The following is a 13414-nucleotide window of genomic DNA, read 5'->3' as shown; positions in this document are numbered from 1 at the left end:
CCCTCCACTCAAAACCAGCAAGAGCAGACAGAAATTCACAAGGTGGCATGGAAGAGCACTTCCGTGGTCAGAGAGGCTCTTTGGAAACTACAGCTTCCCCCGACTACTTATAATTGCTGCTCTGGCCAATCTTCCAGCTCCATCACGCGCGGCCTCAGGAAGATGCGGAGCTCGAGGCAGGAGTGCGCCAGAGAGAAGTACCGTGCTTTCTTGGAGACTGGAGAACCAAGGGACACGAAAGCCTGGGGAGCAAGGCGCCCCGGACTACCTCGGTTCCCACGCGCCTCTGGGCTTTGACTCACCCTGAACTAGAAGCGCCCGCCTCGCTTCTCCGGGACTCAGCTTTCCGATCTGTAAAGTGGAGGCGGCGACAGCGTCTACACTCTCCGGGCGACAGCCAAGTCACGAGATCCAGCGAAGGAGAAAGGCGTTTCGGAACCTGCAAGGCGTCGAATGATGCATCGTCACGATTATGGTCCTGAGGAGAGGCAGCGGATACCCGGGCGGGGCCCAGAGCAGTGACGCGAAGATGCGCCCGGGTCCCTGGGGTCGGCTTGCTGCCCTCAGCACCTCCCCTCCTACGGGGTCCCACCTCCCCAGGCCCACTCATGCTGGGGCTAGGAAAAACTTTTACCTCCGGCTCGCAGCACCCGCACTTCCCCCACGTTCCTGCCGCCAGCCGCTCTCTCACCTTCTACCCCAGGGCGGCTGGGAGCAGCATCTCTATGGTCTGACAGAGACCGGAGCGACTGGAGCCTTTGCTGCGGCCGCGCCCGGCCCACGCGCCTCTGGGAATCCGACGTGTAGCGGTCACTCTGTCTCTCTCCGCGGCCGGTGCTACTCTATGGTTTCCCACCCCCCGCCCCCGCCTCTATGTCCTTGAGTACCCTAGCTCTGAAGCCCCAAGCGGAACCATCGAGAGTTGCAGGGCAGAGTGACACGGACTTTGTGGTGGGTGTGGCGGGAAGTAGATGTAGCGCTCGGGGGGGGCGTGGCCTAGCGGCGCTACCTCCGATTGCGGCCTGGTTTTACCATCGAGTCTGAGGGCCAGAGAGTCAATGGCGGTAAGGGGGCGGAGTGACAGGTTTATCCCGACCACGTTCCTGCAAGCGCGAGCTGTGTTGTGTAGGGTGTCCCGGAGTCAGCTGCGGCGTGTCAGGCTCGGGAACCGGGAGCCGGAAGAGCTTCGTCAGTGGCTTTCTATGCAAAGTTGTTCTGGAATCCCCGATCCCAGCTCCAAGCCTTAGTGGAGGTCACCGCTGTCAATTCACCAGTGGCCCGGCGTGCCAGGCGGAGGACTAAGTGGCGGTGTTGGAGTGTCACAGGAGAGGTGTGCTGGAAATAATTCGTCCTTTTCCCCTTGGGAATTGTCTACAGTTAGGCCTAGTCACATCTTATTGGGTTGAATTTGGAAAAGGCTCCGTGGAGGAAATAGCCTGTGAGATCTCAATAACAATGCCGGGAATAAAGAAGGGGGTATTCGGAACCAACAGAACTGAGTGGGCCAGAGGTAGGTAGTGATTTGCATATTTGTTGAACAGCTAGTAAAGGTAGATGTCCTAATGTGGGCGTCCCTGCGTATCCGGTTGTGTTTGAACTCAATGGAAAAAAGTCACCGAGGGTGCTGGAGTAAAAAGTGACAGAATTGGATAGGGTCCGGGTGTGGTGGCTGGATGATGCAAGCGCCGGAGGGCCATTCAAATGCCACTTCAAGAAATAATATTTAACTTGCATAAAATAGTTTAAGTGGGAAGAAATGACGGTCTGAACAGGCCATTAGGAACTGGGTGTCAGGCTGGGCGGTGGTGGCGCACGCCTTCAATCCCAGTATTTGGGAGGCAGAGGCAGGCGGATCTCTGTGAGTTTGAGGCCAGCCTGGGCTACATACAGAGTGAGTTCCAAGCTACACAGAGAAACCCTGTCTCGAAAAAAACCAAAACCAAAACCAAAAAAGAAAGAAAGAAAGAAAGAAAGAAAGAAAGAAAGAAAGAAAGAAAGAAAGAAAGAAAGAAAGAAAGAAAGAAAGAAAGAAAAGGAAAGGAGCTGGGTGAAAGAGAAAGGATATTGAAGGGCATGTCTAATGGTAAGGCATGTGGTTACTGATAGATCAATGGAAAAATCACCTTTGGTGACTCCGCCCAATGGGGACCCTTTTTGTCTCAGCTCTTGCCAGGGACCAAAGTCTTGCCTTTCTCTTCTCCTGATGTGAAGCTAGTTACATTGCTTTTTGAAGTTGAGAAAATCTCCAAACATGGTCTTCTGGCCAAAGGTTTTCTGTTTGAAGATCAAAATGGATTGGAGAACCTGGAGTGCTCTGGCATTCCAACACCATACCTACTCCACCAAAGGATACTGAAGTGCTGACCTTACCTCTTGCCTCTGTGGGGGGAAAGTGGGGCAAATTTGATGAGTCTGGTTTCTAAACTCGTCTTATGCTTTCTCCCAGCTCTGCTGCTCTCCACCCCTAGGTTTTGACATTGCCTCGGGGCCTGTAAGCATCTGTGGTTTTTTTTTCCCCCTTTCAAGATGCCATTTACAGACTTCATTCTGGCCCTGAAAGACAATCCCTACTTTGGGGCTGGATTTGGGCTGGTAGGTGTGGGCACAGCTCTGGCTGTAGCCCGGAAAGGAGCCCAACTGGGTCTAGTTGCATTCCGGCGCCATTACATGATCACACTGGAAGTCCCTGCTAGAGACAGAAGCTATGCCTGGTTGCTTAGCTGGCTTACCCGACACAGTACCCGCACTCAGCACCTCAGTGTTGAAACCTCATACCTTCAGCATGAAAGTGGCCGAATCTCCACCAAGTTCGAATTTATCCCCAGCCCTGGAAACCACTTCATTTGGTAAGATTGGAAGCTAGGAAGGGCTCTGAGGATAGGACCGATTGATGGAGGAAATTGGGTCACTTTGACAATTTTATTCAGGTATCAGGGGAAATGGATCCGGGTAGAACGAAATCGAGAAATGCAGATGGTAGACTTACAGACGGGGACTCCTTGGGAATCTGTCACCTTCACGGCCCTGGGCACTGACCGGAAGGTTTTCTTCAACATCCTGGAAGAAGGTATGAGATGGAACAGGCAGGCTTCTGGTGGGGCTTTTAGGAATGGGGAGGTTGGGCATCAGCTGCTTGGAGAGGAGGACTAAGGACCCAAGTACTTGGGAGGAGGGTACCAGGTCAGAGCTCTACTTAACTGCAGAATCAGCTGTGATCCAGAGACTTACTGCCTCATTGCCTTGCTCTCAGCTCGGGCACTAGCCCTGCAGCAGGAGGAGGGAAAGACGGTGATGTACACAGCAGTGGGTTCTGAATGGCGTACCTTTGGTTATCCACGTCGCCGCAGGCCACTGGATTCTGTAGTCCTACAGCAGGGCCTGGCTGACCGAATTGTCAAAGATATCCGGGAATTCATTGATAACCCCAAGTGGTACATTGACAGAGGTAAGAAGCAGCTGGTATCTAGGCTAGTCTATAGCCAGATGACGGGACAGAAAATTCTAGCTCAGGAGATGGGAAAAGAAAACTTGTCTTTGAGGATATCTTTTTCTGATACTAAGACCACCAGACTAAAAGGGAACAAACAGAGCTGATGGGGAATGTGGACACCTGGGCCAGAGTACAGGATTCACTTTAGGTCTTGTTTATCTTGGTTATGTCCTTAGGCATTCCCTACAGACGTGGCTACCTTCTTTATGGGCCCCCTGGTTGTGGAAAGAGCAGTTTTATGTGAGTAGTCAAATTCTCTTGACTCTGAAAAACAGCCTTTGTGGGAAAACTGGACTGGGAGGGTAGGAAAAGAGACATGGATCTGGGAACTAAGAACCAGGGTAAACATGAGCCATACAGAACATCAAGTGGGTGGTATAGGAGGAGACTTGGGCCTGTGAAGCATACCTCCTAGGAATCCCCAAGAGTCTTCAGGTTGCCTAGGACCTCCTTCCATGTCTCTGTCCACAGAACAGCTCTGGCTGGAGAACTGGAGCACAGCATCTGCCTGCTCAGCCTCACAGACTCCAGCCTCTCTGATGACCGGCTCAACCATCTGCTGAGTGTAGCCCCCCAGCAGAGCCTGGTACTCCTGGAGGATGTGGATGCTGCTTTCCTCAGCCGAGACTTGGCTGTGGAGAGTAAGTGGGGATGCTGGGGATGGGGAGTCTTTTGTTTGGCTGATTTAGTGCACTTACGTGCAGGCACGTGCGTGCGGAGGCGGGAGAACAGCTTTTTGGAGTCAGTTCTCACCTTGTACCTTGTTGAAGCAGCTTCTCTTGTTGGTCCTTCCGTACTCCTGTCTCTGCCCTCAACGTGCCGCCGTCGTAAGATTTAGATACGTGCCACTGCATCCGGCCTTTTCCTTGGAGTCGGGGATCAAACTAGGGTCTTCAGGCTTGTGTAGCTAGCTAGCACTTTTGACCACAGAGCCATCCCCCTGACCCAGGGAAATTCTTACTTAAGATACTGAGGGTCAGAAGTAAATGTGGAAGAGTAGAAGCCGGAATTGTTGGAGGCCTGAGCCAGCAACCAGAGGTGCTGATAAGGAGGGAGCTGCAGTGGGGACAGGGGCTCAATTTTAACTAAGACATGACCATTCACGTTCCTGTCACCCTCTAGACCCTGTGAAGTACCAAGGTCTAGGTCGTCTCACCTTCAGCGGACTGCTCAATGCTTTGGATGGTGTAGCCTCCACTGAGGCACGCATCGTGTTCATGACCACCAACCACATCGACAGGTGACAAGAAAGGGAGGCAAAAACCTCTAGTCCTATACCTTGGATGGGTTGGGGGTTGAGGAGATTGTCTGTTTCGGGTGCTAGCAGGACTGTTGGCTATGATTCTGCTTTTCCCCTTAGGCTGGATCCTGCCCTGATACGTCCTGGGCGAGTAGATCTGAAGGAGTATGTGGGCTACTGCTCACACTGGCAGCTGACCCAGATGTTCCAGAGGTTCTATCCAGGGCAAGCGCCTTCCTTGGCTGAGAACTTTGCAGAACATGTCCTTAAAACTACATACCAGATTAGTCCTGCCCAGGTGCAAGGCTACTTCATGCTGTACAAGAATGACCCCGTGGGGGCTCTTGAAAATGTTGAATCTCTGAGGTGATCCACCAGACCACTATCTGCTCTCAAAAAAATCCATAAACAACTGTCAAACTAATCTGCTCTGTGACTTTCCTCCCTTGCTGTATTTGTACTTGAGAATGAAACAGGAAGCCTGGTGGTGGTGGTGGTGCACGCGTTTAACCCCAGCACTCCAGAGGTGTGGATCTCTGTGAGTTTGAGGCCAGCCTGGGCTACAGAGTGAGATCCAGGACAGCCAGGGCTACACAGAGAAACCCTATCTTGAAAGATCAAAGAGAGAGACAGAGAGAGAGAGAGAGAGAGAGAGAGAGAGAGAGAGAGAGAGAGAGAGAGAGAGAGAATAAAACAGGAGTTGCAACAGCAGGTACCTACAAGATACACATATACAAATGTTGGGCCATGGCCTAGGAGAGGCAAAGAAGAGACTGAGTGTTAATGGAAAAATATATGCCTTCATGAAAGACCACCCAAGGAAGAGACATTATTGCATGACATTATAGCACACGGTATTTTTTTGTTGTTTTGTTTTGTTTTTTGAGATAGGGTTTCCCTGTGTAGTCCTGGCTGTCCTGGAACTCACTCTGTAGACCAGGCTGGCCTTGAACTCACAGAGATCCACCTGCCTCTGACCCCCAAATGCTGTTGTTATTAAAGGTGTGCCATGTGGCACACACTTTTAATTCCAGAGCTACGGTAGCTAAGATTGCTAAAAGCTCAAGACCAACCTGAACTACACAGTGAGACTTTTTTTCCTCTCCAAACAACAAGGGGGCTTGGGATGTAGCTCGGGTGGTAGAATGCTTGCCTAGCATTTGCAGACTGGCCTTGATGGAAATGGCCTGTAATCAGAGCACTCAGGAGGTAGAGACAGGAAGATCAGGGATTCTTCAGCTGTATAAAGCTTGAAGCTAGTCTCGGATACAGTGGGACCTTATCTCAAAACAACCAACAGGTCAACAGGGCATGCCTGTAAATGGACAGGAAGTTATATGTTATGGTACTTTAAGGACTCTGCCCAAATGTCAACCTCCTCAAAACTGACCACTGGCAGGGAACTGAGACCCTTTCCATCTTAGCACTTTTGGAGAACAGACTTAGAGCAAAGGTGAGAGCCCCCTGCCACACCCAAATCTTATGGCAATTTAGAAAGAGCCATACCCACTTCGAACCTGTCAGTAACTCCAGCTCCAGGGGATCCAACACCCTCACACAGACAGACATGCAGGCAAAACACCAATGCACATAAAAGATAAATAAAAAGAGCCATACCACACAAGCTAGATGCTGTTAAGCAAAGAAGGCCAAATCTCTTTATTGCCTCCCTCCCACCCCCAATTCCCTGTCCCCCCCACAGTACTGCTAGGAACCTTCCTCGGGTTCCAAGCCCAGTGGCTCCCTGCGAGAACCAGACCGGTATGCCCCCTGGCCCCGAGGTAGGTGGGAGTAGGAAGAACCTGGTGTACGGCTTTTGGAACGTTCCCAGCTAGCACAGTCACGAGTCCTGCGAGATGTGGGGCCCTGCCAGCTACCAGGCCCCTTCTGAGGGAGACTGGCGAGCCCTTTGTTACGGGGTTCTGGCTTTAAGTCCACAGGCTCCTTGAGAGGCTTCTCAGGAGGTGGCAGTTCTTGGATGTCACTGGTACCTTTTGGGGCACAGCACTCCCCTCCTTTTGGGTACCTCCGATCATACTGTCGCCAGGAGCCACGACCAGATCGTGGAGGATCTAGCATGGATTTCTGGGTCTCACCCAGCCTCTGCTGATTTGGCCCAGCCCCTGGAATCTTCTCATACACATACTGGGTAGCCATGGGTAGAGGAGTTGGCACAGTTGACTGGGCAGCTAGGGAAGTAGATTGTTCTGCAGAAAGGGCATTAGGTGGTTGGGGTCCTCTGGAGACATCCACAACTGACTCAGGTTCCAGAGCAGCAGGAGGCTAGGAAGAAGAGAGGCAATGCATGAAGCGAGACCCCTCTCCACTGCCAGCCAGCCATTATCGATCTGTAACCTCAGGCAGAGTGAAGCACACCCTGGGGCCACGGTGTTCATAAGAACACCGGAGGTACTGAAGCCAAGAGGGGACCCCTTCCGTTCCCTCACCTGCTGAAGGCTAATGAAGTACCGGTTCCGTTCAGCCTCAAGGTCGATGATGCCACCCTTCTCCTGCTGCCTCTGATACAGCCGCTTGAGCTCTTCCTGTTGGCGCAGGCTCTCTGCACTGGGTTGGTACAGCTCCTGGGAGGAAAGGAAGCAGAATGGCAGGAGGAGAAACCCAAATGAGAAAGCAGACGACTTGAACCCGAACTCTTCCAGGATTGTCCAAGGAGAGATGCACAAGGTTCTCATTTTCTTGTTTTGTTTAGACAAGAGTTTCATAGAGCCCAGACTGGCCTCAAACTCACCATATGGCCAGGCATGACCTTGAACTGCTTATCCTCCTGCCTCTACTTTCTGAGTGCGGGGATTACATGAGTGTACCACTGTACCAGTACCAGGTTTTTTAATGCAGTGCTGGGGATCAAACCTAGGGCTCTGTGTGTGCTAGGCTAGTGTACTCCCAAATGAGCCACATTCCCAATCCGAGTTCTTGGTTTTGTTCCTCAGAGTTGGGCTTCTGAAGTCTTAGGCTCCTGGTGGGGGCTGTGGCTTTGCAGAGTAGTCTTATGTAAGTCAAACCCAACTCCAGAGAATTCAGCAGAGACAAGATGCCATTTCTCTCTTTAGAGAATGCCACTATTCCTGGCTTAGACCAGAAGGAAATCCCTTACCATGGGTTGTTGGGGTTCAGGGGCTGCTTTCAGCGAGGCAAGATCATACACAAGGGGCTCCCTGCACACAGGACACTGCACACCGACTGCCTTCTAAAACAAGAGGAGAAATCACATCCTGCTCCTTGTCAGCCAGCCAGCCCAGTCTTTGGAGGGCTAGGATTGAAGGGCACAAGCGTTAGGTGCTCAGCAATGAGGTGGGACCGAGGAGGAAAGGGCTGCCTAAGGAAAGGTCTGGAAATGTTGCAAAGCTGCATGCAATATGTCAGTGTACACAGGATGCCTTTCTCTCTGGATAGGGGTGAGACTTCATCTCAGAGGTATCTAGAACTAAATGATGAAAAGCCACAAGAATGGAGGGATGGCGATGGATGTGAAAGTCTAAGGGTCGCAGGCGAGAGAGTGGGTCTGGCCGGCCGTGTCTACCTGTTTGGTGACAGCATGCTGTCGCTCCTGTTCCTGTCCCTGTGTCTTCAGTTCTTGTTCCATGTGCTGGATGTATCGAGCAAGGCAGTGGCAGTGGAAGTAGTGGTAACACGGTGTTTTGGTAAAGGCCTCCTTTTCCTGCAGGGAGACATGCAGAGTCCTGTATCAGTGACTCGCCAGCCCTTACCCGTCTGCCCGAGCTCAGCCCGGGTCCCGGCTGGAAAACCCACCTGAAAACCATAGAGGCAGATGACACACTGACCATGGGGGATGTTGTTGTCTGTGAGAATTTCCTTCCCTTTCTGAAAGGAGAGAAGATGCTACTCAACTGTGGAGGCAGGAGACTGGGAACACATCCCATGTACTTCTTCCAGAAGTGACTGGCTGGGTGTGATATCCACCAAGCCAGCTTGTTACCTACGTAGTGTTTATGCATTCTTTTTTTTTTTTTTTAATTAAGAAATTTTTTGCCGGGGGGTGGTGGCGCACGCCTTGAATCCCAGCCCTCGGGAGGCAGAGCCAGGTGGATCTCTGTGAGTTCGAGGCCAGCCTGGGCTACCAAGTGAGTTCCAGGAAAGGCACAAAGCTACACAGAGAAACCTTGTCTCAAAAAACCAAAAAAAAAAAGAAAAAAAAAAAAAGAAATTTTTTTCATTCATTTTACACACCAAAGATTCCCCTCTTTCCTCCTCCCACCCCCTCAGCCTTCCCCTCCCAACCCACCCACCCCCCACTCCCCTGCACAAGAAGGCAAGGTGTAGGAATGCATGCCTTCAATCCCAGCACTTGGGAGGTAGGGGCAGACGGATCTCTAAATTTCAGGACAGCCAGAGCTACACAGTGACCCATCATGGTTAACTAGAATCACCTAAGACAGAACCACAACTGAGAAAATACCCCATAAGCCAGGGCTGTAGGCAAGCCTGTGAGCATTTTCTTAATTAGTGATTGATGGAGAGGGTTCAGCCCATTGTAGGGGTGCCTGTGCTGTTGGTCCTGGGTGCTATAAAAAAGCTGGCCAAGCAAGTCAGGAGGAACAAGCCAATAAGCAGCCACTCTTCATGGCTCCTTCCTGCCTCCAGGTTCCTGCTCTGACTTCCCTTAGTCATGGACTGTTCCTCCCCAAGCTACTCTTGGTCACCATGTTTTATCACAGTAATAGAAACCCTAACTAAGACCAACAATAAATAGTAAGTAAACAAACAAAAATAGAAAGAAAAGAAAGAACGGAACAGTACAGAACAGAAAAATAAATGTAAGCTGAAGAGGAAAAGTTGCTACACGGTGGCACACGCCTAGAATTCCAGTATATAGGAGTCCAAAGCAGGAGAATGGCCCAGAGCAAGACCCTGACTCAAAACAAAGCAAATGGATGACCAAAGCCACAATAAAATAAAAGAGGAGAAGTACTTTTTCATCAAGACGCTGGAACTGACAATTTGAGGAAGCTACTCAACTACATTTTGGAGTTTTTTTGAAGCATGCAAGTGATCTTTCTAACCTAACTGAGCCCTTAGGCAAACAGGACTAAATGTACTGACTTACAGGATGCTCTAGCCTGAAAGGAAGGACATTTTCCCGGGCCATCACACTTTACCTCAATGAGTTCATAGAGCATGGCTGTGCCTAGCCCCTCCTTGGCCACATGGCCCAGGGTCTGTGAGATCCTGGGGGAAAAAAATGAAACCAACATTAAAATTTACTTCCTTCAGCAGGCAGAGCTGAATTCTGAGTTTTCCCTGCTCCAACTAGCCCAACTTACTTGTGGATCTGCTCATCTGAAAGCCCTCGGGGGTTACGGATGGAGATCTGTGGCACCTCATGGGGATACTGGTGCAGAAAAAGCAACAAATGGCCATGAAAGCGATCCACTCTGGGGACTCTCCCCTTCCTCCCTTTATATTCGAGCAGAGGCCTCACCTTTCCCGGGACCCGAAGCACCAGAGTAAAGCAGACAAACTGCGAATCTTGGACCTCTGCGGTGGCAGGGTGCAAAGTGATAAAGATCTCCCATGGTGAAGATCTGCAGGTGGATGAAGTGAAGACGCAGGATGTGACTGGGCAGGGGCTGGAAAGCTAGGGAGGAGGGGGGTGAGAGAGTAAAGCAGGCAGAGGAATGCATGTGGGACTTGTGTCTCTTCAGGGGGAGGATGAAAGGAACAGTGTTTCTATGACAAATATCACCTCTGAGCCAAGGCTCCTAACACCCTAAGCCCAGGTCCTGTGCAGAATCATCTCATTACTAAGACTCCTGCCCACCCCTGACTGAATACGTACCGGCCATTTCCTTTCATCACCTGTAGCTCATCCAGATAGATAGACTCTAACACTTCAACTTCAGAGGGAAGGACCCTGGAGAGGAAGGGGGAGACTGAGTCACCACTACAGCTCTCCCTGCCGAAGCCCGCCAAGGCTGATGAAGACTGACTTAAAAAAAGCAATCTGCCTCAATATATTCTCTTGCCAATTTAGTCTGTAAAATAGGGAAATGTTTAGGTTGTCAACTGGCCAGGTAGAAAGAATGGGAACTAGGATTTTAGAGTTCACCTCTGCCAACCTGAGAAAACAGATTCCCAGAGAGATGAAACAACTAACCAAGGCTTAACACAGGAGAAATGGGCCCAGTCAGAGGCAGGCCCTGACTCCCTGCTCAAGTTCCTATAACTGGTTATCCTTTAATGGCTCCTCTCTGACCTACATATATGGTATCTATTCATTACTAACATGGTTACCAATATTACTCCTGTCTACCTATCTACCGTTCAGCACAGTTCCCTGTACCCTGGGCACTGCCAATAACCTTGCCAGCACTAGTCGGTCTAAGCATCCTTAGAGGAGATACCAAGATGAACAAACAGGTTTAGGTAATCTAAAAGCTATACCGCATGAGAAGAGCCATACGCCTTGTAGCTAATAGTAGGCAGAAACTACTTACCAGCTATGTGGTCAGGTCACTTAGTTTGGGAAGCCTGAGTTACATTGTCTACCACCTAGAGATAATACAACATACTCACTAGGGCTACTGTGAGACTTAAAAATGGGTTGTTTCTATAAACTGCCCCCAAGTGTCTGAGACATAGTATCTAGTCTAAGTGATCTTCCCCCCCTTAAAAGGAAAAAGAGAAGGGCCTAATCTGAGTGCTGCCAAGTGCACACATGATGTTGGATGTCTAGTTACATCATCATGTCTAGAACGGGCTTCATGGTCCTTTTATAAATCAGAGGGCACACAATGGAACACAGAAACAACCGTTCTAATGACACTGAAGGTGGGTGATTGAGTCTGCAGCTCTACCCAGGTGACATAGAAACCTGTGCCAAGAGGGAGCACACCCAGTATGGCCTTTATCAGCGGTGGTTATTATTACTATTTTTAGCATTCTTTTGAAGCCTTATGCAGAACCTCAAAATATAAAGCTGATTACCTCACAAATAAAAAGGACATTCTGGCTGACATAGATTATTGCAACCGCTGATACTCTGTCATTGCTCAGGTGTCCTTTATAATCTTAGACATTCCTCCTAATAGCAAAGAGCACTAGTCTACATGGCTTTATAAAGGAAGCTACTGGCTGGCCTCCCTGAACCAATGTAACACTGTGTACAGCCTCAGTTAAGACATCCTTCAGTATTTTGCCCACCTTAGGTGACCTGGGTCTTGGATGTAAGGTACAGACTGAGAGAGTGAGTGGTAAGGTCATAAGTGACAGAAGGGGGTGGGCAGTAGGCTATTCTAGTACTAAGAATATAAGGCCTTAAATCAGACAGACGTCCATTGGGTTATTTTGTCTCTTGACAACTTATACTTCAGCAATGAATGAAAAGCAGGCTTTTAAGTATGTTACAAATCCACAGTGATCCTCCCAACTACTCTATGAGGTAATGCCACGCCCACTTTTTTTTTTTTTTTAATTTAAATTACGGCTGGCAACGACTCACAGGAGCTAGCTGGTCTGGTCAGCATCACATCCAGCTAATTAAATACGAAGTGAGCACATTTTTATCTTCAAAACCCAAAGTCCTTAAAGGCCTTTGGTCTCTTCTTAAGAATGCTGGAGAGAGTAGGAGGGCTTCTGTGGGGAGTAAGGCTCTTCTGACAGTAGTTACTAGCGCTGTCGGGGATTCGGAAGGTTGAGTAAAGCATAGGCAGAAATGGACTGGACCAAAGGGCAGGATCCTAGGGGCACGAGGGATACGAGGAGGGATACGTCCGTTCCGAGAGGCGGGAGTTGTGATGAGCAGCCACCTTCCAGGCTCCAGAAAGTCACATCAGGGAGAAGTGGGAGGGATAGGGCCGTAGGAGGGGACAATTGGAAAGATAAGGCGTGGGCCCAACTGGCCAGGCCGGCGCAGACCCAGTCCCTTCTCCGATCAGCGTCCCTCCACCCTCCGTTCCCGGTCCAGTAGCTCGCCTAGGAAAGGATGCCAGGGTTTCTGCCAGCTCTCGCCCCTTGATCCACCCCTCAAGCCCGCGGCTCGGACGATATGAAGCTGTTACTAGTTCCCAGCACCAGATCCAGGCAGCCAGCCAAAACCTATGACCCAAAGTTACCAGTCCTCTTCAGCAGCAGCTGTCGACGCAGACGCCGCCATGTCTTCTCCGGCTCTTAGCCGGAACCGGAAATGCCTTTTGGGAAGTTAGAGACGGAAAAGTAGGGCGGGGCGGGGTAAAGAAAGCTGGTGCCGTTTCTAGGCAACTGAAGACTCTGGGTCCTTTGTGGGGCCTGATAGCCAAGCGACAGAAGTGCCCTAGAAAGTGCCAATGGGCAGTTCGTGTCGGTCACACATCTCTGAGAGCTTTGTCCTTTAAACTTCTGACCAGTTCCAGGCAGTAAAACTGGTAAGAGTGGGAAACGAACGAGAGCGGCAACGAAGAATGGTGGAGAAAAGTAAGCTAGAGGCCCGGGCCACCAGCCCTCGGCCTGAGAAGCTTGGAGCATCTAGGTTGGGGGAGAGTTGGGGGGACCTCGGCTCACGACGGGAGTCAAGAGCAGGGGTGCTGGGCGAGCCGAGGGTGTCAGGAACTTGGGAGCTATAGGAGGAACATGTGAGCATCGCTGGTGGAGAGGAAAGGGGACACTGTGTGCTGTGGGCACCTAGCCTGAGTGGGAGGGAGGCTTGAGACGGTCTGTTTCCAAGATCT

General features: G+C 50.5%; 3 protein-coding genes across 7 annotated transcripts in view; 2 read left to right on the top strand and 1 right to left on the bottom strand.

The window, feature by feature from the left end:
* Positions 1-850: 850 nt before the first annotated feature.
* Positions 851-5154, top strand: LOC131923164 (mitochondrial chaperone BCS1). Of its 2 annotated transcripts, XM_059278106.1 has the most exons (8): positions 856-1510; positions 2447-2846; positions 2928-3067; positions 3251-3445; positions 3667-3730; positions 3962-4131; positions 4613-4730; positions 4851-5154. In XM_059278106.1, the coding sequence occupies exons 2-8, from the start codon at positions 2527-2529 to the stop codon at positions 5098-5100; spliced, it is 1257 nt and encodes a 418-aa protein (XP_059134089.1). In that variant the 5' UTR covers positions 856-1510; positions 2447-2526; the 3' UTR covers positions 5101-5154. The 2 variants fall into 2 exon arrangements, with proteins under 2 accessions (XP_059134091.1, XP_059134089.1); XM_059278108.1 differs by lacking the exon at positions 2447-2846 and having other exon boundaries at positions 851-1330.
* Positions 5155-6413: 1259 nt separating this feature from the next.
* Positions 6414-13206, bottom strand: Rnf25 (ring finger protein 25). Of its 4 annotated transcripts, XM_059278641.1 has the most exons (11): positions 12824-12905; positions 11207-11261; positions 10549-10623; positions 10192-10294; positions 10034-10101; positions 9869-9938; positions 8502-8573; positions 8272-8409; positions 7846-7938; positions 7178-7312; positions 6414-7013 (listed from the first exon to the last, which is right to left on the bottom strand). In XM_059278641.1, exons 3-11 carry the CDS (start codon positions 10563-10565, stop codon positions 6438-6440), a joined length of 1272 nt encoding a protein of 423 aa, XP_059134624.1. In that variant the 5' UTR covers positions 10566-10623; positions 11207-11261; positions 12824-12905; the 3' UTR covers positions 6414-6437. The 4 variants fall into 4 exon arrangements, with proteins under 4 accessions (XP_059134624.1, XP_059134622.1, XP_059134621.1 ...); XM_059278639.1 differs by lacking the exon at positions 11207-11261 and having other exon boundaries at positions 7846-7935; positions 12824-13204; XM_059278638.1 differs by lacking the exon at positions 11207-11261 and having other exon boundaries at positions 12824-13202.
* The window catches only part of Stk36 (serine/threonine kinase 36), a 31747-nt gene continuing 31222 nt past the window's right edge, over positions 12890-13414 (top strand). The window contains exon 1 of the mRNA XM_059278642.1: positions 12890-13111. The gene's annotated coding sequence lies outside the window, so the exon portion shown is untranslated. The remainder of the gene's footprint in view (positions 13112-13414) is intronic.

The sequence above is a fragment of the Peromyscus eremicus genome, chromosome 13 (assembly GCF_949786415.1).
Source record: "Peromyscus eremicus chromosome 13, PerEre_H2_v1, whole genome shotgun sequence".
NCBI classification, from domain to species: Eukaryota; Metazoa; Chordata; class Mammalia; order Rodentia; family Cricetidae; genus Peromyscus; species Peromyscus eremicus.
Note: the sequence above shows the minus strand (reverse complement) of the source record. Positions and strands in the feature narration are given on the sequence as shown.

What these genes read in the sequence shown, in the direction of transcription:
- LOC131923164 (XM_059278106.1), top strand. Translation starts at nt 2,527, where the DNA reads ATGCCATTTACAGACTTCATTCTGGCCCTGAAAGACAATCCCTACTTT. An exon ending in CAAGTGGTACATTGACAGAG is followed by an intron (nt 3,446 to 3,666) that starts GTAAGAAGCAGC and finishes TTATGTCCTTAG; the next exon opens with GCATTCCCTACAGACGTGGC. An exon ending in ACCACCAACCACATCGACAG is followed by an intron (nt 4,731 to 4,850) that starts GTGACAAGAAAG and finishes TTTTCCCCTTAG; the next exon opens with GCTGGATCCTGCCCTGATAC.
- Rnf25 (XM_059278638.1), bottom strand. Translation starts at nt 12,864, where the DNA reads ATGGCGGCGTCTGCGTCGACAGCTGCTGCTGAAGAGGACTG. An exon ending in GCTGCTGCTGAAGAGGACTG is followed by an intron (nt 10,624 to 12,823) that starts GTAACTTTGGGT and finishes CTTCCTCTCCAG; the next exon opens with GGTCCTTCCCTCTGAAGTTG. An exon ending in GTGATGAAAGGAAATGGCCG is followed by an intron (nt 10,295 to 10,548) that starts GTACGTATTCAG and finishes ATCCACCTGCAG; the next exon opens with ATCTTCACCATGGGAGATCT.